Source organism: Vipera ursinii (genome assembly GCF_947247035.1).
Source record: "Vipera ursinii genome assembly, chromosome: 11".
Classification (NCBI taxonomy): domain Eukaryota; kingdom Metazoa; phylum Chordata; class Lepidosauria; order Squamata; family Viperidae; genus Vipera; species Vipera ursinii.
In genome coordinates, this window is record NC_139524.1 from 17,123,166 (window position 1) to 17,147,635 (window position 24,470).

The 24,470-nt window shown below is 43.9% G+C and overlaps 1 protein-coding gene across 1 annotated transcript in view; it reads right to left on the reverse strand.

Annotated features, from left to right (window-relative positions):
- The window catches only part of INSYN1 (inhibitory synaptic factor 1), a gene marked incomplete at both ends in the record, with an annotated part of 46,938 nt that extends 23,637 nt beyond the window's left edge, over positions 1-23,301 (reverse strand). Inside the window, one exon of the mRNA XM_083371691.1 lies at positions 23,140-23,301. Coding sequence (XP_083227817.1) covers positions 23,140-23,301 — 162 coding nt within the window. The remainder of the gene's footprint in view (positions 1-23,139) is intronic.
- Between the last annotated feature and the right edge of the window lie 1,169 nt (positions 23,302-24,470).

A 24,470-nucleotide genomic window follows, 5' to 3' on the forward strand; every position in this document is an offset into this window, starting at 1 on the left:
GGTGTCTTGGGGACTCTCTGAGTTTGTTCAAGGACTCCACAATCGGGGTGTTTCAATTCCTGGTGCTAACAAAGAACCGGAGACACACCGGACGTGATGGAATCTGCCCAGTCCTGAGGTGAGCAGAGCAAGACCCAATATTATTAAACCAAAGCCATACAAATCACCAAGATCCAAAAAAGCAGGCGCAGCAAAATAATAATAATAATAATAATAATAATAATAATAATAATAATAATAATAATAATAATAATAATAATAACAACAACAACAACAACAATGATATTGAAGAAGAAATCAGTTGCCATAAAATGGCTAAAGCTTTCCTGGATCCTGTTAGCCTCACTGGAATTCAGAAATCATACATAATGTAATATTTTACAAAATTATATGTTCAACCATATCTTGTCTGCAACCCGTACAATACAATTAGTCCTTGACTTACGACCCACAGTTAAGCCTCCAAATTTCAGTTGCTAAGTGAGACATTTGTTAACTGAGTTTTGCCCCCTTTAACGAGCTTTCTTGACACCGTTGTTAAGCGAATCACTGCAGCTGTTAAGTTAGTCACACAGTCGTTAAGTCAACCCGGCTTCCCCTGTTGACTTTCTTGCCAGAAGGTCACAAAAGGGGATCAAGGGACCCCGGGACGCTGCAACCGTCATAAGTATGAGTCAGTGGCCGAGCACCTGAATTTTGGATCGTGTGACCCTGGGGATGCTGCTACGGTCGTAAGTGTGAAAAACGCCCCTAAGTCGCTTTTTCCCCCCGTGCTGTTGTAACTTCAAATGGTTACTTATCAAATGGTTATAAGTTAAGGACTAGTGGATTGCATTAAAAGCCTTCAAAACAGGATGGAATCTTATTTAAGATTTAAGGCCGTAGGTAAAAATATCCTCCCTCCTCTAATCAGAGGCGAGTCATGACGCGAGTGATTCCATACGATGGAAAGCTGAGGGACACAGGCAGTCCTCGACTTACAACCGTTTGTTTAGTGACCGTCCGAAGTCCCAACGGCGCTGAAAAAAGGGGCTTAGCACCGTTTTTTCACCCTTACGACCGTCGCAGCATCCCCGTGGCCACGTGGTCAAAATTTGGATGCTGGACAACTGGCTCCTATTTAAGCCGCATCCTGGCGGGGTGTGTGTCTCGTGATCCCCTTTTGTGACCTTCTGACAAAGTCAACGGGGGGAAGCCGAGTTCGCTTAACGACCGGGTGACTAACCGAATAAGTGCTGCGATTCAATTAACAACCGTGGCAACAAAGCTCGTAAAACGGGGCAAACATTTGCCGTACTTAGCCACTGTCTCCCTCGGCCACAGAAATTATGGGCTCAGCTGTGGCCCTAATCCGAGGACCTACCTGTACACGTTCATGAAAATGAGGTACTTTGCAAAGTGTCAATAGCATGCTACAATGCCGGGTGTGTGTTTGTGACATGAGCAACGCCACAGCCTAGTTCAGGGGTGTCAAACTCAATTTCATTGAGGGCCGCATCAGCATTGCGGTTGCCCTCAGGGGGCCGGGTGGGTGTGGCCTGGGTGGGTGTGGCCTACTGGGTGGGCGTGGCTAGAGTGCATATGGCCTACTGGGTGGGCGTGGCCAGCTCTACATCGTTGGCATCAAAGGTGCCTATGGGGACCTGGGCAGGAGTGGGACAGATCTGAGGGTCTCTGGCAGGAGGAGGGTCTCTGGGCCAGGGCCAAGGCAGTGGGGGCCGTTTCCTCACTGTTTCCAGGATGGCTTCGCGGGCCACATGAAACCACTTCGCGGGCCGGATCCGGCCCCCGGGCCTTGTGTTTGACATGTCTGGCCTAGTTCATTTTTCTCCCCCCCCGCCTCCCCCAGCTTTTAAACAAGATTATTTCTTGGCCCTCCCATTAAGGCAGCCTTGCCTCTATCCCTCTACAGTAATGACTGCGTAAAAACAATTAGATAAGCCGTTGGTGCTTAGGGAAGTCGCCTTAATGTGTTAGTTAATAGCCATGGGTGTTATTATTATTATTATTATTATTATTATTATCTCTTCTCCGCCATGTGAAGCCGTGGCTGCCCGTTCTTTAGCTGCTCGCGGTCTTCATTTGCACCGAGTTCGGCTAGAGAACCGAGGATGTCATAATGCTGTTGTTTTCTTGCAGACGTTTCATTAGCCAAAGTAGGTAACACTGCTGGTGCTGGAAAGGAGTGGGAGTTTTGCTCTATGTTTGTATGCAAGTGGCTTGCAAATCCCACTCCTTCAGAGCACTGATGATGTTACCTAGTTGGGTCATGAAATGTCTACAAGAAAACATCCAAGCTCAGAGAGCAACAAGGACCTCCTCCTCCTCCTCCTCCTCCTCCTCCTCCTCCTCCTCCTCTCCCTTCTAGGACTGACAATGTTACCTAGTTGGGTCATGAAATGTCTACAAGAAAACATCCAAGCTCAGAGAACAACAAGGACCACCTCCTCCTCCTCCTCCTCCTCCTCCTCCTCCTCTTCCTCCTCCTCCTCCTCCTCTTCCTCCTCCTCCTCCTCTGCCTTCTAGGACTGACGATGTTACCTAGTTGGGTCATGAAATGTCTACAAGAAAACATCCAAGCTCAGAGAGCAACAAGGACCTCCTCCTCCTCCTCCTCCTCCTCCTCTTCCTCCTCCTCCTCCTCCTCCTCCTCCTCCTCCTCCTCTCCCTTCTAGGACTGACGATGTTACCTAGTTGGGTCATGAAATGTCTACAAGAAAACATCCAAGCTCAGAGAACAACAAGGACCTCCTCCTCCTCCTCCTCCTCCTCCTCCTCCTCCTCCTCCTCCTCCTCCTCTTCTCCCTTCTAGGACTGACGATGTTACCTAGTTGGGTCATGAAACATCTACAAAAAAAATCCAAGCTCAGACAAGAAGCAATGGATGGAAGCTGGTCAGAGATGCCTGCTGGAACTAAGGACATGCTTCCTCACCTTGTTGGGTGCTCCATCACTGGAGGTTCTCAAAATAGATCGGACAACCATTTGTCTGGGATGGGGAGGGAGAGGGTTGGGCTAGAAGACCTCCAAGGTCCCTTCCAACTCTGTTATTCCTGATATAGACTAACATGGCCACCCCGCCTGTTGGATCTTAGTTAGTTTGTCTTTACTATCTCCATGAGGCTCACATTATTTGTTACATGCGTAAGATTTATTTTACTTACAATTTACTGCACGCGTGAGACTTTTGCATGCCTTTGTTATATAAAGCGGGATGGCTGAATGTTCGTTTTGGTTCTTGCAGTAATCAACCTTGCCTCAAGATTGCCCACCAAGCTTGTACATCAAAGAGTAGGTCAATTAGATCAGCCATCACCTTGTCCTTGACGCTCCTGTACCTCAATTTAGTTCTGTGTCTTCTGGCTTCTTTGCATCTGTTTTTAATGTTATTGTTCTTCAATTCTGGTTCTTCTTCTTGGGAGTGAGTTGGACTTAAATTGATCTTGCTTCACTTTTCTTTTTTTTTAATCATATTACAAGCAGGTAAAAGCATTGTTTGTCCCTGGGTGTTTTTTTTTACACCCCCCCCCCCAAAAATGGTCCTTTTTCTTTTGAGCTGCGGATAAATGAGTGTTATTTTGCCTTAGCCAAACACCAAGGGAGAGAATCAAGTATGAAAAGCATATAAATAAATACATGAAATTATTACAGGGCGGTTGCTTTGCAATCTTCTTGGAGATTGTTGAGGGACTACGTTTCCCATGCCCCTTGCTCATGGTCCATGCTTGATGTGTGTGTGTGTGTGGGGGGCTAATGGGGATTGTAATTTGAGAGGCCGAAGGCAACCAGGTGTGCTACCTATGACCTATTTTATCAAAATTGAGAAGCAGCCACGGTAGCAAGAAGTAACGTGGAGACCTGCCAAAATCAGCTTCAGACCACAAAGGCAGCTGGTAACTGCAGACAAACTCGTATTAGTTGTTCTTCCTCCTGTTAATCTTCCCAATTAAAACTCTCTTCCATTGATCCCATCAGCAAGGAGCTGCATCAAGGCCAAGTTGGCCCCAGATCCATGCTGTAGGTCTCCGGGAGGTAACAAGATTGGGGTCAGGTCAACAGCCCTCAAATTGTCCATTTTGCAGCTTGCAAAATGTGGTCTGTCAAGGCAAACGTTTCCAAATGGGGACTTGGTTCCAGCCGCAAAGTCCTCAAAAGCCAGGAAAAACCTCTTCTTGCGGATTGGTGCCCGCTGATACTGGGGGTCAAAGTGCCCCTTTTATGACTTGACCTTTTGTCAAGTTTATTTAAGGGTTTGGAGAAATTAATCTGGAGAAAAGGAAGAATTTCCTGACAGTTAAAACCATTAATCCATGGAACAAACGACTTACCCCCCAGAAGTTGTGGGTGCTCCACCACTGGAGGTCTTTAAGAAGGGATTGGATAATCATTTAGAACAGAACAGAATAGAATTACAGAATGAAATAATAATAGAATAGTACAGCACAGAACAGAACAGAACAGAACAGAATAGAATAGAATAGAATAGAACATTGTAGAATAGAATAGAATAGAATTACAGAATGAAATAATAACAGAATAGAATAGAATAACAGAATAGAAAAGAATTACAGAATGAAATAAGAATAGAATAGAATAGAATAGAATAGAATAGAATAGAATAGAATAGAATAGAATAGAATAGAATAGAATAGAATAGAATAGAATAGAATTACAAAACAGAATAGAATAGAATAGAATAGAATAGAATAGAATAGAATAGAATAGAATAGAATAGAATAGAATAGAATAGAATAGAATAGAATAGAATATGGAATGGAGAATAGAATAGAATAGAATAGAATAGAATAGAATAGAATAGAATAGAATAGAATAGAATAGAATAGAATAGAATTACAAAACAGAATAGAATAGAATAGAATAGAATAGAATAGAATAGAATAGAATAGAATAGAATAGAATAGAATAGAATATGGAATGGAGAATAGAATAGAATAGAATAGAATAGAATAGAATAGAATAGAATAGAATAGAATAGAATAGAATAGAATAGAATAGAATTACAAAACAGAACAGAATAGAATAGAATAGAATAGAATAGAATAGAATAGAATAGAATAGAATAGAATAGAATAGAATAGAATAGAATAGAATAGAATAGAATAGAATAGTGGTGGGATATGGCTTGCAGCTTAGTGGTCCCTGGGTTGTGTTTCCCTCCCATAAACTGCATCCGACGTGGCAGCTGGCAAACTGATTGCCTCAACCGGGTGGCTTCCTTGCTAACTCCAAGTCTACATCACAATGTCCTTAAGTCACCATCTGCCCTTCAATAAAACACCGTCCGGGCTGCGTGGGAAATTCTGTTCAGAATAGATTAGACTTCATTGAGCAAAATGGGAGTGCAGGCAAGGTCACGGAGGGATTCTTAATTTTCCTCTCCTCCTACCAGGTGAAACGGGGGTTGCTTTTCTCATCTCTGCTCCTACAACTACAGTGTCTTCATCCCCCCCCCCCCCCCGCACCTTCTCATAAAGCTTGCTTTGGGAGAAAAAATGGTTTACTTAAAGGAACAGAGTGCCAAGACAAGATCCTTTCCATTATTCCCTAAATAATAAACGAGAAATGGTTTCATACTCCTAGTTTTATGTTCTAAGAACATGCGACAGGCTATCCCTCCTTATCACGGGGTGCCAAGTCTACTCGATGCATTAAAAAGAAACACCTACAATTTTATCCAAAGATGCCTTTTCACGAGGCCTTGTTTTCCTTTGAAGACGTTTCGCTGCTCATCCAACTCAGCTGAAGAAGCTTCTTGGATGAGAAGCCAAATGTCTTCAAAGGAAAACAAGAAAGACCAGTTGCCTTGTGTAAAAGCATCTTTGGGATAACTATGACCTGGACGACTGAGAGTTTCCATAGGTACACCTACAATTTTTGCAATACTGAGACAGTCTTTTTTGGATTGGCTTGAAGATACCCACATGTTACTGTACTTCATGCTCTAATCCATCCTAGTGTAGACCTCCATTCTATACCTCAGTGGGACAAGCAATCTTTCAGTTGTGCTAAAAGTCAACTGTCTAAATTTGGAGGGGGGGGGAAAGGCTATCATCAAAATAGAACATCAACATAACATTAGGCTGCAGCAGTCAAAAAAGCATCTACGAACACAATGGATTCTGAAGTATTTTAACATGACATGTGACTAGCATTTCCTAGTAACGAACATCTTCATACCTAAAGGTGATACGGCACCTTCATTTCACTGAGTCCGAATTTATCTGGAACCATGGGAGAGAGGCAGAAAAAAAAGAGCCATAATTCCAAGAACTCTTGATACATTCTTAGGCTCATTTTAAGATGGTCAGAATAACAGAGCTGGAAGGGACCTTGGAGGTCTTCTAGTCCAGCCCCCTGCTCAAGCAGGGGACCCTATACCATTTCAGACCAATGATTGTTCTTCTAAAAAAAACCTCCAGTGTTGGAGCAACCACAACTTCTGGAGGCAAGTCGTACCACTGGTTAATTGTTCTGACTGTCAGGAAGTTTCTCCTTAGTTCCAGGTTGCTTCTCTCCTTGATTAGTTTCCATCTGTTGCTTCTTGTCCTGCCTTCAGGGGCTTTGGGGATTAGGTTCACCCCCTCACCTTATGATCAACAAAGATACTCTGATTTTGTTTATCTACTGGGGATCTGGAAGGAAGCGCATCGTCACCTGGTCTTCTGTAAGACCTCAGCTAGCTACAAGAGAAGCATAACACAGCTTCGCAGCCCTTCACGAGTAATGAAAATTAGAGACAGGTCAAACAACACTTCCCTTGTTTGGAGTTGCATGTCCCGCAAAAGGAGCCATGCTTTAAATGAAAACTGGGATTATTCTTGGTCAGTAGAGACCATGGAATTCCCCTATCTTTTCTTTTCTCTTTTTTCTTTTTTGGTAGACTGGCATCACTTTTGCTAGCCTACAGCAGGCAAAAATAGACAGCTGTGTGTGTAAAGACCAGGAGACATTTATTCTGTACATTTTAAACAGGTGAGGAACTGGGTTAATTTTCCACCTTCTTCTCCCACACAAACTCGGGGTTTTGGAGTTGGGAGCCAATGCTGGGCCTTCATTCTCGGAGATCAGTAGGCTACTCTACCCACAACGCTACAGTACGGCAAGTTCTCTCCAACCTAATTATATACACAGAAGCACACGCAGCAGAGGTGAAGAGACGGCTGCAGGCAAATCAGGGGGGAAAAAAGAAAAGAGGGGGGAATCTCCCAAGAATAGAAGAGGAGGTGACAGAAGAGCTGGGTTGAAAAGAGGAACCCCATTGACCTTGGCTGGTTGGGATCGAAGAGGTGGCCCTGTCCTTCAAGTAAAATGAGAAGAAGAAAAAGTCCCAGAGAAACAGGATAACCAACCATCTAAAGGATCTCATTTGTAGACAATAGAATAGAATAGAATAGAATAGAATAGAATAGAATAGAATAGAATAGAATAGAATAGAATAGAATAGAATAGAATAGAATAGAATAGAATAGAATAGAATAGAATAGAATAGGATAGAATAGAATAGAATAGAATAACAAATTATGAAATTTTGTAATAGAATAGAATAGAATAGAATAGAATAGAATAGAATAGAATAGAATAGACAGATTGTAGAACAGAATAGAATAGACATTGTAGAATAGAATAGAGTAGAGTAGAGTATAGAGTACAGTAGAGCAGAGCAGAGCAGAGAGAACAGAACAGAACAGAATAGAATAGAATAGAATAGAATAGAATAGAATAGAATAGAATAGAATAGAATAAAACAACAAATTATGAAATATTATAATAGAATAGAATAGATAACAAATTATGAAACAGAATAATAGAATAGAGTAGAGTAGAGTAGAATAGAATAGAATAGAATAGAATAGAATAGAATAGAATAGAATAGAATAGAATAGACAGATTGTAGAATAGAATAGAATAGAATAGAATAGAATAGAATAGAATAGAATAGAATAGAATAGAATAGAATAGAATAGAATAGAATAGAATAGAATAGACAGATTGTAGAATAGAATAGAATAGAATAGAATAGAATAGAATAGAATAGAATAGAATAGAATAGAATAGAATAGAATAGAATAGAATAGAATAGAATACCAGAGTTGGAAGGGACCTTGGAGGTTTTCTAGTCCATCCCCCTGCTCAGGCAGGAAACCCTATATCAACAATCCCTCACACCAAGAAAATCCAACCTAGGACATAGCCGTCAGCCCCAGCCCCAGGGAAGCAGGATATGACCTTTGGGACATAATACGATTAACCCACCACCATCAGGCACACACAGACTCAGGTCAAAGTTCATGGCACAGGAACAACTCCAAACAAAAACCCAAGAAGGGATAAAAACCCACCACCCCCTGCTACATGTGGTCAGTTTCCCCAGAGCCACATTGCTGTCTGGCTCTGCTCTTCAGTAAACTGCAAACTTCTTTCTAAACAGTCTCCATTTTGTTTGTTCCCAGCTTGGACCGGACCCTGATGAAGATTTTTTTCTCTCAACAGAAGGAAATAAGGATGGAAGGAAAAAAGAAGGAAGGAAAGAAGAAAGGAAGGAAGGAGAAATAGGGGGTGGAAAGGAAGGGAGGCAGGGAAGAAGGAGCATACCAGAACTGAAATCCAAAAACCTTTGCCAAATTGGAAGCTTGATGTCTTTTTTTTTAATTAATCTGACTTCAGAGGAAAGAGTCAATTAAGATCCTGTATTTAACACGTCTGAGAAAGACCGGGAATATAAATCATATGGCTCGAAAGAACTGATGTTTGCTTTAGGCTCCGTGCCATGGTCACTGCAATCGCTATGGCAACAGCTGGGAGAGAGGCCTGTCACTGAAGCAAAAGGAGAAACTGAATCAATGTCGGCAGTGGGAAAGCGGAGGGGGGGGAGGAAACTGGGGGGGGCAGAACTGGAACAGTTCCCGCCACCTCCAGCAGAGGGCGTGATGCCAGAGGCTGGTTCTCAAGAAGATCAAAGGGAAAATTGCTGGAGGGGACGGTTCAACCCACCCACCCACCCACCCACCCCAAAAAAACAGCTTGCTGTGTCTTTCCTTGGTTTACCTCGTCCCTCCTCTCCTCCGTAGTGGTTGCTTTAAAGTCGCTGCCTTTTGCTGGGAAAACTCCAGCCTGAAGAAGCCCCCCCGGGAGACTGCAGGCAGCCTGGCGGAGGGATGCTAAGCTTGCTCGGTCAATCCGGGCGCCCGAAGCGCTGTTTTCCCCTTGAGCAAAGTCAAGCAAGGCTGCTTTCATCGAGAAGGCCAAGGCTCCAGGGCCAGGGGCAGGGGTGGGATTCAAACAGGTGAACAACCGGTTCTCTGTGTGGATGCCACTTCCGGAAGTCCATTCCGGGCCTGGGCAACAAAAAATTAGCTACCGGCTCTGCCGAAGGGGTGAGAACCGGCTGAACCCCACCACTGGCCAGGGGAAAGTGGGAAGAGAGGCTTTGGGGGGTGGGGGGGTCTCCGGGCTTCTTCCAAGCCAGAGAGGAGGAAGAAAAATGGGGGGCAACTCTCTTCCATTCGGGGAGGGGGGGAGGAACCACCTCTCTTCCTGAAATTTGCCTGTGTTCCGTGAAATGCTTTGAAACAGATGGGCATTGAAATCAGATATAGCCTGGTTATGTTCCTATTGGGATTCTTGATCAACCTACTGGGAGGGAGGGAGGGAGGGAGGGAGGGAGGGAGGGAGGGAGGGAGGAAGGAAGGAAAGGGAACAAGGAAGGGAGAGAGGGAGGGAGGAAATAACAGAAGGAGTGAAGAAGGAAGGAAGGGAGGGAGGAAGGGAGAGAGGGAGGGAGGAAATAACAGAAGGAGTGAAGAAGGAAGGAAGGGAGGGAGGAAGGGAGAGAGGGAGGGAGGGAACAAGGAAGGAAGAGAGAGAGGGAGGGAGGGAATAACAGGAGGAGTGAAGAAGGGAGGAAGGGATAAAGAGAGGAAGGGAGGGACTGAGGAAAGGAGGAAGGAAGGGAGAGAGAGGGAAGGAATAACTAGAAGGAAGGGAGGGAGGGAGGGAGGGAGGGAATAATAGAATAACAGAGTTGGAGGGGGTCCTGGAGGTCATCTAGTCCAGCCCTCTGCTCAAGCAGGAGACCCCATTTCAAACAAATGGCTGTCCAGCCTCTTTTTAAAAGCCTCCAGTGATGGAGCACCCACAGCTTCTGAAGGAAGAGAGGGTTAGGGTGTAACGGAGGGAGGACTATCCCGCTCAGGATTTCTGTCTGTAGGCCTCAAATCGGGGGGAAAACGCTAAGCACTTACCTTTTGATTTCCCAATAACCTTGCTGTCTCTTCAACTCTTTTGCCAAGCGGCCCAACACCGGTTTTAGGAAACAAGAGAGCCAAAGAAGAAGGACTGCTCTTTCTGCCCATTTCCACGCTTGACCTTTCCCCCTCTTTGACGTAAATCTTGCCTTTGCTCCATTTTGGTTCTCCTTCCATCCCTCCTCTGCTTTCACTACCTTCTCATCCATTTCCCACACACACACACACACCAATAATGCAAGAAATGCTTGCATGTGCTCTCCGGCCACCCCAGATAGACCAAGGGAAGAACGGCGTTCTTCTTTTGTCTTCACTTAATGACCCACATCTTTGACAGGTTGGCTGCCGGAGAATTGTCAGGCTAAAGAGCTGACAATATTTTTTTTTTTTGAAATGTGGGACATAAATTGTGACTCTATTTTTTTTTCCTTTCAGATATGTCTGCTGTGATCAGCTTGTCACAATTTCTTCCAGGAGTACTTTGGTCTCCTAGAGGAAAACATTTGTCAAAACAGAGGGATGTTCCCTTCATTGTATCAAAGAAAAATATACCATCGCACAGGAAAAGGGTGACTTGGGCTGTCATAAATTGGGCGGTGTCCACTGTGAATCTGTTGACGGGGCAATGGTGGCCACGAAAAGAGCACAACAGGATGCATTTTCTGGAACTCTTCCTCAAACACAACAAATAGGAAAAACAAAGGATGCGGAAGAATCTCCTAAATGATGCTCCAGGTTTAAGCCCTATGATCTGTTTAGACACACATGGATGGAAACAGATATGTTTTGCTAGAATTGCTCAATACAACAAAATTATGAAAGATTAAGAAAAGAAAATGAAAAAAGCAAGAAAGAAAACATAGAATCATGACTTCTACTCCTCAATTCTATTCCCTAATTGCCATCTTATTCTTTCCCCTTTTTCTTTCACCCTTTTTAACCCCCAAATCAATTCCAACTTTCCTGCTTTCAACGAATAATCCACGTTTCCAGTCTTCTTTTTTTTTAAAAAAAAGTTTTATCGTTTTTCGTCTGACCAAACTGGTCAACAAACTCCGCCATTTCTGCGAGCTCCATCAATTTTATAATCCAATCTTCTACGGTGGTTATTTCATTATCCTTCCATCATGGTCTGTACAATAACAATTTTTGCCTCAGATGGCAACCATGTGTTAATGAATTTATCACTTATTTACTTAGCGTAGGGCATATCACACATGGACTAGCAATATATATATTAATGTTTCACCTAGATTAGTAAAACACAATAAAATATAAATGTTAAAAAGATCTAAATTCAAACGCCGATGTCTAGACCATTTAACCACTGAAGTGCAGCATCATTTATATTATTTTTTAAAAAATCAGATACTGGCCCTCAACTTACAGCCAGTTAATGGTAATGTGTTAACAAAGAAGTTATTAGAAACCCGAACCCATTGGTAGCCTCAGATTTCAATGAACATAGATTCAATTTTGCAACTACTAAGATTGTCAGACAAGCAGGATCAAAAACAGCCAGGGAAATGATTGAAGCCTGGGAAATAGACCCCTTGTCAGTCAACAGGAGTGCTGATTTACCACCAGCTTATCTAGTACTTAGGAAGTGAGGGTTGAGCAGCACAAGGAAACACAGCCAACAACTTAATAGCCAGCCATCAACACTGCAATGCAACCAGGCACCACATAAATACCACACACAGAATAGTCTAAAGCACACATTCTGCTAAACAGAAATTCCCTGAGGATGAGCTCCAGCATGAGTCCGGAAGCTCAGAAAAATAAACCTGTGGCCAAGTGACTGGCCCAGATTGGATCCTGCAATATTATCCTGGGACAATCATTCATTAATCATTCATTATTAAGAACCTGCTGGATTAGACCATCTTTGAATAGTGTGGACTGGATGTTTATTAATCATGTTACGGGCTGGGAAAATGACTTCAATGGGGGAGAGGTTTTTGGTGGAAGCCCAGTGTTTTGCTCTCATAACAAGTATTTAGGAAAATAATGATATCCTGGTTAGGGACGCAGTGGCTCAGTGGGTTAGGATGCTGAGCTTGTCGATCTGATGGTCGGCAGTTTGGTGGGTCAAATCCTGAGTGCCGCATAACAGAGTGAGCGCCTGTTACTCGTCCCAGCTTCTGCCAACCTAGCAGTTCGAAAGCATGTAAAAAATGCAAGTAGAAAAATAGGGACCGTTACGGTGGGAAGGTAACAGCGTTCCGTGCGCCTTTGGCGTCTAGTCATGCCGGCCACATGACCATGGAGACGTCCTCGGACAAGCGCCGGCTCTTCGGCTTTGAAACGGAGATGAGCACCGGCCCCTAGAGTCGGAAATGACTAGCACGCCCGTGTGGGGGAACCTTTACCTTTACCTAGGTGTGCCTCTGGGTCAATATTTCATCTCCAGCTGTGCTGTTCTGCTGGCTTTGATCTCCACTGCCAGAAGTGATGAGGATGTGATAGGAGTTATTAAGCAATGGAGACAAAGCTCTATCCTAATAAGTACAGAGGTTTTCTAAAATAGAAATTGATGGGGAGAGAGAGAGAGAGAGAGAGAGAAAACAGGCAAGGGCAACGGTGGCAAGGAATGGATCCTGGTGGCCAAGAGGATAAATTAATCACCAGAGGGACACAAGATTAATATTAATGAGCTTTCCATTCTGAAGCTGAATGTCAGCCTTCAAAGTGACCCTGTGCTGGAGGGGAATTGAAGGAGAACAAGGGATAAGAGATTAGATTGCAGACAGAAGCGATTTGTAATGCAGGAAAGGCCGGTCTAGGGATGGAAAGCAGAGGGGATGCTACAGTGCTCCCTCCAAAGAAGACTGGGTCAGCCTCTTCTCCAAAGCACCTGAAGGCAGGATAGGAAGTGATGGATGGAAACTAATCAAGGAGAGAAGCCACCTAGAGCTAGGGAAGAAATTTCCTGACAGTGAGAACAATTCACCAGTGGGCAACTTGCCTCCAGAAGATGTGAATGCTCCAAAACTGGAGGTTTTCAAGAAGAGATTGGGCAACTGTCTGAAGTGGTATGGGATTTCCTGCTTGAGCAGTGGGTTGGACTATATGCCCTCCAAGGTCCCTTCCAATTCTATTATTCTGAGTTCCAAGTAAAGGTCCATGGTTTTTGACTTCCATAGATTGGTATCTTGGTCCAACAGTTGAAGGTGACCAAGCGGTTAGCCATCCCAACCCAGATTTTGTAAAAGAGCTTTTTTCAGACTAACAAATCTAATATTTTGGCTTTTTCATAAAATGTGTTGGTCTGAAAAAGGTGCTGCCGGGTTACTTCTGGTCTTCTATTGATTTCAAGTAACACAATAAATCCTGTTAAAGGTATACACCAGGATGATGGCAACCTGAAGCTCTCCAGATATGATCAGCTCTCCAATCCTTCATCAGTGGTCAAGCTGGCTGATACTGAGAGCAGTTGCCCCAAATATCGAGAAGAGACTGGACAGCCGTTTGTTTGAAATGGCACAGACTCTCCTGCTTGGGCAGGGGGTTGGACTAGATGACCTCCAAGGTTCCTTCCAACTCTGTTATTCTGTGTTCTATGTTCCAAAGAGAACCAGGCTGCTAAGACAAAGCAGATACCTGATTGATTTTTTTTTTTGGTATCGCTTTGGGGGAGGGAAAGTCCTGTGGGCCAAAACTAGACTATCAATCTACAGAATTCATTTCTATTTCCCTTCTCCTGGGAGACTAGAATGAATGAGCTCATTAGAAAATGCACATTTCCATCACAATAGTACAAATAGTGTGCCAGAATAACACACACACACACACACACACACACACACATACACACAATTTACTAAGTCAGAACTCCAAGACTAATCTATGACTAAAGAGTCACTACCAGGAACACATCTTGGAAATACAAAATGTATATGAATTAGGGAGGCGGGGGGAAGCCTTAGTTAAGAGATTCAAAGAAGAGACCCATAATTTCTGAAGGCCTTAAACGGATATTGGAAGGTAGTCAAAAAATTAACTTTGTCAAAGGTTGCTCTTTAAAGTACAACAAATAGCAATATCAATTAGACTTATATACTGCTTCACAGTGCTTTATAGCCCTCTCTAAGTGGTTTACAGGGTCAGTATCCTGCTCTCCAACAGTCCAGGTTCCCGTTTGATCGACCTTGGAAAGATGGAAGGCTGAGTCAACCTTGAGCCAGTAGAGGATCGAACTGCTGGCAGTGGGCAATGTTACATTCTAACCACTGTGCCACCAGATAAATAGATAGATAGATAGATAGATAGATAGATAGATAGATAGATAGATAGATAGATAGATAGAGCAATAACAATAGCAATAGCCCTTAGACTTATATACCACTGCACAATGCTTTACAACCCTCTCTAAGCGGTTTACAGAGTCAGCCTGTTGCCCCCAACAATCCGGGTCCTTGTTTGACCGACCTCAGAAGGATGGAAGGCTGAGTCAACCTTGAGCTGATCAGGATCGAACTCCAGGCAGTCAGCAGAGTTAGCCTGCAGTACTACATTCTAGCCACTGCGCCACCACGGCTCAATGGCTACAAAGTTCCCCTTAGGAAGACTAAGATACGTGCTTCCTATGTCAGACTTCTGGAGAAGGAATCTCAAGTCCCTGAGAGCCTAAGCGATTGCAATAGGAAGAAAAAGATACGGTTCATGATGAAATTACAGGGGTTGTTTTGTTAAAGATAAAATGTATTGAAAAACTTTTCAATAAAAAAAATTACAGAGAAAAGGAAAGTGGGTGATGAACCAAGGAAGTGAGATGGAACACCTGGCCTGAAAGAGAGGCATCCATGAAATGGGTCCTTAACTATTGGTGACAACATTGAAAAAAAGGGGAAAAAATACTTGGTAGGACTGACAAAGTTTCCCCCCATCCTCCTGAATCCAGGATAGGAGGAGAACCCCTCTGCTACACGCCGGATCTGACTTTAAAAATAATTGCATCTGAATCCGGAGACACCATTTCTTTTCTGATACTGCCGTTGTTTCCCCCAATGCCTCTCCAAGCCTTCAGCCTGAAGGCCATGGGTGGCGGTCTTCGCTTCTGTCGCTGTGAGGTGCTGACAACAAGGAGAGAAAATTGCTGCCTCAAACTGATGCAGGTTCTGCAGCAGCAATAATCCCCCTTCCTTTCACACCGTAAAAAATAAATAAATAAGAGGAATGTTAACAAAGCCAACAGGAAAAAAACAACAACAACAACCCAGCGGACAGATGCTTTCCACAGCACTGGTCTATTGCTGAAGGGAAGGAGGAAACTTAACAAAAGCTTTCCAGTTTCACACCTGTTCATTTCCTCTGGGGTGTCGAGAGGCAGCTGCAAAGCCAACCAGTTAGCCCTCCCCTTAGAGGGCCAGAAGCCCAGCGGCTCAGAGGACTTGGAAAAAGCAGCTACAGCACCTGAAAAGAAAAACCTAGTTTGGGAGATGACTCCGGAGATGCTCAGTCATCCAGGTTGTCCCAAAGGTGCTTTTTCAAGAAGCAGCCTTTTGTTTAGCCTTCTTTCAACAGAATAAGAGAGTTGGAAGGGACCTTGGAGGTCTTCTAGTCCAACCCCCTGCCCAGGCAGGAAACCCTATACCATTTCAGACAAATGGCGGTCCAGTCTCTTCTTAAAAACTTCCAGTGTTGGAGCATTCACCGCTTCTGGAGGCAGGTTGTTCCACTGATGAATTGTCCTCACTGTCAGGAAATTTCTCCTTAGTTCTAGGTTGCTTCTCTCCTTGACTGGGGGTGGGTAGGTAGGAGGGATATGACACTACCTCTCTCCTGTTTACAACATAGTGCTTTCATCAGTCCCACACCCATTTGCACTATCCAGGTGACTCTGAGGGCCCGTGTGAACCTCCAAGTGGCCTCAACAATTCTCAGAGGGAGTGCTAATGACCAGGAGTCTGCCAAGAATAGAAATCCTTCCGTTCCCCACCATTCAGTCAGAACTGAAGAAGCTTCTTGGATGAGAAACGAAATCTCCTGAAGGGAAAGCAGAAAGTCCAGCTGTGTCTAGGAAAAAGCACTTTAGGGACTAGCTTCAGTGAGTTTTCTGGCTCACCCACAGGAGAACCATCATAAACTAGTCCTGACTCACGGGAGCGGCACACCTCTTTTAAACCGGGACAGGTAACACCTGCTATGGGTTCCTCAATTTCTTCAGAGGTGACCAGGGTGTGGCAATCCTGTTATTACTGCTCAGGATGACCGGTAAGTGGAGGAACATTGGCGTTATCACCTGTAACCTTGGAGAATTGACTTGCCCACCTCATTCTGGACTTCCACCAGAACAGCTGTGGATCACGTGCTTTTCAAGGCAGCCAAGATTCATGGCTCTGTTAATGGATAGCAAGTTTGCCCCTTGCTCTAGGTGAGCAGCAAGCTCCCTTCCAAGTTTGCATTTACACTTGAGGGCCAGCGAACAGGCTGTCAGCAACACTGGGAGGTAATTTATGAGCAGGGGTTCATCCTTGCAGGCATAAGGGACCCCAAAAAACATTGCTGGGAATAAATATTGCAGCTTGTTTCCACGCCTTATGGAGAGTCACGGAAGCCTGTTGGGTGATACAGAGATATTTTTTTCAGCCTTTAGATGATAGATAGATAGATAGATAGATAGATAGATAGATAGATAGATAGATAGATAGATAGATAGATAGATAGAGATAGATAGATAGAGATAGATAGATAGATAGATAGATAGATAGATAGATATAGATAGATAGATAGATAGATAGATAGATAGATAGATAGATAGATAGATAGAGATAGATAGATAGATAGAGATAGATAGATAGATAGATAGATAGATAGATAGATAGATAGATAGAGATAGATAGATAGATATAGATATAGAGATAGATAGATAGATAGATAGATAGATAATAGATAGATAGATAGATAGATAGATAGATAGATAGAAAGATAGAAAGATAGAAAGATAGATAATAGATAGATAGATAGATAGATAGATAGATAGATAGATAGATAGAGATAGAGAGAGAGCGAGAGAGAGAGAGAGAGAGAGAGAGAGAGAGAGAGAGAGAGAGAGAGAGAGAGAGAGAGATATTTAAGGTCTACATTTGGGAAATGTTCAAGGTGGAAATGAATGGAGAATAGCTTTGGAAGGCACACCACATTCAAGCCCACGTTTAATCTTCAGCAAGATCTCCCAACAATCCCCAACCACACCTCCCAAAGAGGACCATTCGGCCACCAAATTTTGGAGTGGTTGACAGACTGTAAATGGCCTTCAAGATGACCTAAGGAAAGAGAAGGAGGTTGGTGAAGCAGTAAGCAGGATGGAGGAGAACTAGACCTCCAAGGTCCCTTCCGACTCTGTTGCAGGACAAGGGAGGGGAAGAAAACCAAGGGCAAGCGAGTATCAGGAAGGAGAGACTGTGGTGGTAGCACTTCTTTAGGAGACCGAACAAAAGAGCTCAGATCAAAAAATAAAATAAAAATCAGCCATTGATCTCAGCTGGGCCCCAAAAGCTGAACAAAAGCTGAGGGAGAGAACGACTTCAAGGGAGATATGAATTCAGCAGTACATCACTGAGCTGCTCAAATTTAGCAGCAGTTTTAAGAGAAGGCACCTGGAACTCTAAATCCTTGCCAGAGGGGAGGTTTACAACCTGCCGCTTGCACAACTCTGCCTTCAGTGAACAATTTGTGGATTTAAGGGCAATGTCTGGAAGAGGAGCAGCCTGATGCCGTGGGGATTCGGCTGCTTTCTTTCATTATTCTTAAAGGGGTTTGAAAAAGTGATTTTTAAATATCTTTCAATGTACGGCAGGTGGAGGAAGGAGAGCAGCCAAGGCGTGTGATAAGGAGAATCTGCAGAGGGAGACATAAATATCCAGATGTTGGCTGCAATTGCATGATCCTTGCAAGTAAAAAAGGACTGAGCTCCATCTGCACAGTTGAAGCCACCAGCCTAACTCCCCTGCTTGCCATCTTTTCATCAACATGCACATAATCAGCAAAGGGATCACAGAACAAGCCGTAGTTTTCACCTCTGAGACTTTTGGCGAGCATCAGCTACACTTGGCAGTCATGACCAGCCACAGTGGGTCAGCCGTCAGATTGTCTCTTTCCCCCTGACCTTGCAAGCACACCCCCCCCAAAAAAAACCAACGACCTAGAGATCAGAAGCTCAAATTGTGAAGAAGCAAGCCAGTTTCATGACCCACACTGCTGGGTGGGTTGTCTCCAGCATACCGAAGTTTGAGTTAACCATAGTTTCTGGCAGAGGAGCTTAATTTCAACCGGCTTGAGGATCAACACTGCCTTTGGAAGATTCACTGAAGGCTGCCCCCCAAAAGCAGGCAGAGCTAATGCCAGTATTTCTGGGAAGATTCTAGGAGTCGTAAGAGGTGACGAGTGGGTCTTCAACATCTGGGTCAAAATGCATTAAAGCAGGGGGCATGGCTGGCTGGGGGATTCTGGGAGCTGTGTCTTAAAGCTGTGGTCCACAAGTTTTAAAGTTGCCAAGGTTGGGCACCCCTGCATATTAAAGAGTCTCTGGAGGAGCAGGAAACAGTCAAAAAAAAGTCTACATTTTCTACCCTGTGAAGACGACTAGAGAGATGCTGGCAAATTGAGCGTGCACTAGCCCGTTTCCTTAGAGCTCAGACTCTTGAATTCTCAGCAAGGAAAGGATTTCTGTGTAACCAGGCAACCAACCAACCAAACATCTATTCTGTCTACCTGCTTTTAACCTGTTGCTGCAGGAAGTCCCGGAAAATTTTTAATTGCTGAATCACAGGGAAGCTAAACTTGGCTTGTTTTACTTGAGGCCTTCCCTCTTGTCACTTTTGGTAGCAAACAGAAGAAGCCAGAGCTGCTGTTCCTTTGGCAGGCTGGAATCGAAACATTAAGATCTAGAGAAGGGTTCTCAATCTTGTCAACTTGAAGATCTATGGACTTCAGCTCCCTGAATTCTCCTGCCAGCCACGGAATCGAAGTCAACACATCTTCAAGTTGACACGGTTGAGAAAAACTTCTCTAGATGATTACCACACTCATAATAGCAGTGTTCCAATATCTCAGGGGCTGCCCCAAAGAAGAGGGAGTCAAGCTATTCTCCAAAGCACCTGAAAGCAGGACAAGAAGCAACGGATGGAAACTCATCAAGGAGAGAAGCAACCTGGAACTAAGGAGAAACTTCCTGACAGTGAGAACAATCAATCAGTGGAACGACTTGCCTCCAGAAGTTGTGGGTACTCCAACACTGGAGACTTTTAAGAAGAGATTAGACAAAATGGCATAGAGTCTCCTGCTTGAGCAGGGGGTTGGGCTAAAAGACCTCTAAGGTCCCTTCCAACTCTGCTATTCTGCCTCGGAAGGGTTGGGCAATGCCTCATCCATAAAAAGTCACTCTTAGGAGAAATGGTAGAAATAGCACCATTCCTGGATGCTCATGTGGGCAAGGGAGACGTGATGTCACATGCGTCATGCACAAATGAGATGAACTATGGAATCTATGTGAGGTTGCATGCCACGTCATGTGCGCAGTGGGGTTCTCTCTGTCCTTTGCATGATGATGTCCTCATTTGCTTCACAGGCAGGGTGATCTCATGAGGGTACACAAAGTCATCCCAGCTTTTATTAAATGCCTGTATTATTGGACGGAGAAAAGATAGTCAAGGTTTAATTTCCTCTGTTATTTCCCCCCCCCTTTAGACCCCTGAGCCTCCTGACCGCTGAAAGCCTTTTAAGTAGCTCTGAACTAAAGGAGTTCATTTCAGGCAGCTGTGTGTCTTTCAGTTCTGAGTTGCTTCTGTTTTATTTCTTGCAGGAGTTCCTATCATGATGATGCCTTGAGTGAATATTGTTGCACTTAACAGTTAGATTTCCTATTGATTTTTTTTTTACTGTGTTGTAAAGTGGTTTGTACCCTTCCAGTTGGCAGGCACTGGGGGACTTTGGCAGAAGGAGGATGTGGAGGAGGAGGAGGAGGAGGAGGAGGAGGAGACAAGGAGAAATAATAATAATAATAATAATAATAATAATAATAATAATAATAATAATAATAATAATAATAATAATAATAATAATAATAATAATAATAATAATAATAATAATAATATAAAGTTGGAAGGGACCTTGGAGGTCATCTAGTCCAACCCCCTGCTCAGGCAGGAAACCCTATACCATTTCAGGCAAATGGCTGTCCAGTCTCTTCTTAAAAACCTCCAGAAAGAGTTGGACCATGCTAGTACTTGGGCGAGACATCTCCAGGAGATCCCTTTGCCTAAAAACTAGGCTGAGAAGCTGAAAGGTCATCCTGAAGAAAGCAGCTAGGTTTCTGCTATGAAAACAACATGTCTCTGGAGTCATCAGGGATCAAATCTGACTCCAAGAAGTCTATGGTTTTGGGTTTTTTTGCCAGAAATCTATTTAATGGTGCTAACTAATATAATATTAACTTGTACTGATTTTTTTTAAAAAAACCCCTGATAAATAAGGAAAGAAGAAGCTGTGGAAATTTAGTAAGGAAGTGGGAATATATTTTACAACTTGAGGGTCCCAAATTAAAAAAAAAAGAAATAGGAAAATGCCTATTTAGAGCTAGACACCATAGATAAATAAAAGGTCCAGGAACTCATGTGTTCCCTAAGAATGACATTTATGGGACTCTCCAAAACGTACCTCGAATTGAGATTTATTTATTTATTTATTCTTTAAGTGAAAGAAGGAGAAATCTTGATGCACAGAGGAAAACATGAGGTCGCTACCTATCAATCTACTTCTAATTCTGGATTGGATTTTTTTTTAAAAAAAAAACAACAGATCCAATTTGATTCAATTCAGTTTGACCATTGGACAACAATGTCCAAACTTGTTTAGAAGCATGTGATTTGCTAGGAGCCCTCTGTTGAATTCAGTACAGAGAATTGATTCATAGGTCAGCGGAGTCATCTTGCAATCGAATCCCACAGCTGAAGATAACCTAACCCTTAGCCATTATAATCCTTGATATCAATCCAATTATGAGTTTGGGTTGGGTTGGGTTGGGTTGGGTTGGCCTTAGCACATTCTAGATGTTTACCTTCCTGGCTTCTCCTGTTTTGAGGATTGCGATGCCAGGACACCACTCAAAGAGAGTGATTTTTGGAATTCCAAAAGTTGTACATCCTTGGACTATAAGGGAAGTATTACTGGATTCTGACCTAAACACAGTTTCCTCCATAAGATATATAGAAATTTACTGTGAAATCCGGCTGATAAGTACACACATATATACACACATTCTCTCTCTCTCTCTCTCTCTCTCTCTCTCTCTCTCTCACACACACACACACACACACACACACACACACACACACACACACTCACCCTGTCTCTGTCTTCCACCCAGCTGGTTTCTTTGTGAATAGAGGCTGAACTGAGAATCCCAAAGACAACAGGACAGACCATAATATGCCCATCAGTTCCTTTGAAGGCTGAACTCCTATTGCAGTGATTGGGAGAGAGACAAGGATGGAAACTTTTTTTTAAAAAATGTGTATTTTAACCAGTAGATATTGGCTGAGACTTAACGAGTGATGAGCAAAGGGGGTTTATGACAACTCGCCACAAGCAACTCGCAGTGGGTCAAGAGTTACACTAATATCAAAGAAATAGTAGACTAAAATTGTTAAAGAAAGGATGCCCAAGGAGGGACAAAATGAAACGGGAATGAGAAAAATTATAATATTTTTTAAAGTATTTTAAGTAATTAAATGGAATTGTTGAATTGTTTTGCAGTGAGTTGTCCCATGACGAGTTGGCTACGGCAAGTTGTCCCATTCCGGAGCAAAGGTCCTCTGTTCCTTTTGGGGCTGTAGATGTGCTTTTGGGGGGTGGGGGGAAGACCTGGAGTGCTAATTAAGGAAATTCACTTCAAACCCTTGTTTCGAGCAAGTTCTTCAAAAGACACAATGCTGTTTGAAACTGGAAGGACTTTAGTTTGGAGGCTACCAAAATGGAGATCAAGTTAGATGTTGAGCTGGTAGGACATCTGCAAGGCCCATCAACCCATTAGCAGTTTTTGGACTGGATCACTTTGCTTTGCTTCTTCCTGGCTAAGGTGCGCTTTCTATCTCCAGAAAACAAGCTAAAGTGGAAAAAATCCCATCTAGAACAAAGGACACGTTGATCCCAGAGGGAAAGTCAAGAGAACATCTCTCAAGAGAATTAGAATCCAGCTAAGTTGGTGATGCTACCCAATCAGCTTGGAAGCTTCAGGTGCCATCTTCTAGCCATGATTTAAAAAAACAGGGCTTTTCTGACCAAGAATTTCACAAAAAAGACTATATTCCAAGCACGGTAGGTATGGCCACTTCTGAGTACCACTCCATAAACCTTGATGGCCCATGTTTGACCATCATCTCACCCCCATCCATTCACAAGATATTGGCAACTGAACCAACAGTTGTATTCTTTTTCTGGTCTTATTTTTAAGTTACACCATCTTATAGTATCCACAATGGTCAATGCACCCAGGAATGATCTCCAGAACTTCATATTTGACAAAGAAACATGTTCACAACTTGAAAAACAGAGACTAAAAGTCAGAAGTGCATCAAGAAAACATTTCAGCCACCTTGGAATGATCACACCCTTGAATCATGGAACTTCTTACATGCTCCCAAACAACCAAGAGCTCTGAAATAAGACAAATCAGGGTTAAGAGCAAGATAGAGCTCAACACAACTAGGGTCACTTTTTTTTCCTGCCCAATCTACTTCCTGCAACTTCTCTGCCACTCTAATCCTCTTTACCCACAACCATTTGACAAAAGCACAATCAGAGCCTCGTTCCAGGTCCTTTCCCGCCCGCCCCCCCATCACAATTTCAGACGCGCATTAAGAACCACACTTACGTCTCGAAGTTCCTTCGCCACCTCCTTGAGTTCTTGCAGAATGCCTTCTAGCTGCCCAATCACCATTTTCATGCGCCCTCGGATGTGCTCCCTCTCATTAACGTTGTGGCCGTCTGTTGTGTTGTTAGTGGGCTTCCTATCCTGCAAGTCCCGGTTGTTCATTCTTCACAGGGTGCCGGGGAGCTGGGGCAGAGTTATGTTGCACATTCTGCTGTTGCCCAACCAGATTGTGCCTCCACAGAGCCTCTCTTGGGTGGGGAGATCTCCACATCTTAACGCTCCCCGCTTGCCCAGAAAGTCCCAGTAGCGCACTCACTTCCTATCCTTTGTTCTCCCCAGGGTAACTGGAAGGGGCCAACCAAGCCAGAGAGAATGGGATGGGAGCAAGGGGGTGATGAATCCAACAGACATACATCTCCTCCAACTTGGCCATCTGCCCATCTAGGCAGCCAAGGTTTGGAATCACCCTCAGTCTGCCAACTGGTTCGGGAGAGAATGCCACAGACCGTGAGCTTAGAAATAGGTTCAGGTGTGTTATTTGTGCTCTGCTCTGCAGAAAGAAGCCAGTGGTCCCTGCCAGTCTCTATGCCACGCTCCCCTTCCCGACAGAGAGGGCATCACCTCCAACTAGTTCCTCATCATTACTCTTGGGGAGAATCCCTGGGAGACTTTGGGTCTTGATTCCTTTCTCAGGGCCTTCTCCACCTCTGCTGCCCAAGAGTCTCCTGCATGGGTAGCTGGCTTCCACTGCCATCCATACAACTTGGGCAAATTCAGAGGATTCATGCAGCAATTCCAGCCTGGCCAGGATTCGGAGGTGTCTTGTTGAGATCTTAGGAAGCTCCTTAAAAACGAGGAACATGGGGAGGTTTAGCCTTTAAAGGGGCCGTTGGGGAGTTGCTGGAAGCACGGAGTATTGCACACCATTTCCTGCAGTGTGAGAGAAAGAGAGAAGGGAAGAGAGGGGGGGAATTAGCACTGCCAGAAACGGCTTTGGGTAGAACACCACCAGCCTTCCAAATCACTGAACTTCAACTTGACGGGGTGTTCCCATGGTGACTCCTGCTTCTTCTTCCTTCCCAGAAGAATTAGCTTCTGCTCACCCCGTGGGGTTCAGCTCTGTGTTTCAAGGCAGCCCCGAGTCAGAAACTGCCCTGTGGGCTCTCCTCCTTTGAGTCCTCCCAAACGCCATCCCTTCTGGAGGAGGCCCTCCTCCCTAAGATGATCCACCTGGAAGAGGAAACCCTGAGCTGCATGGGCAACACTCAACCGCCCCAACCTGTGAATGTGCTGATTTCTACACACCACCCAACCCAAACTTTGAGACCTGC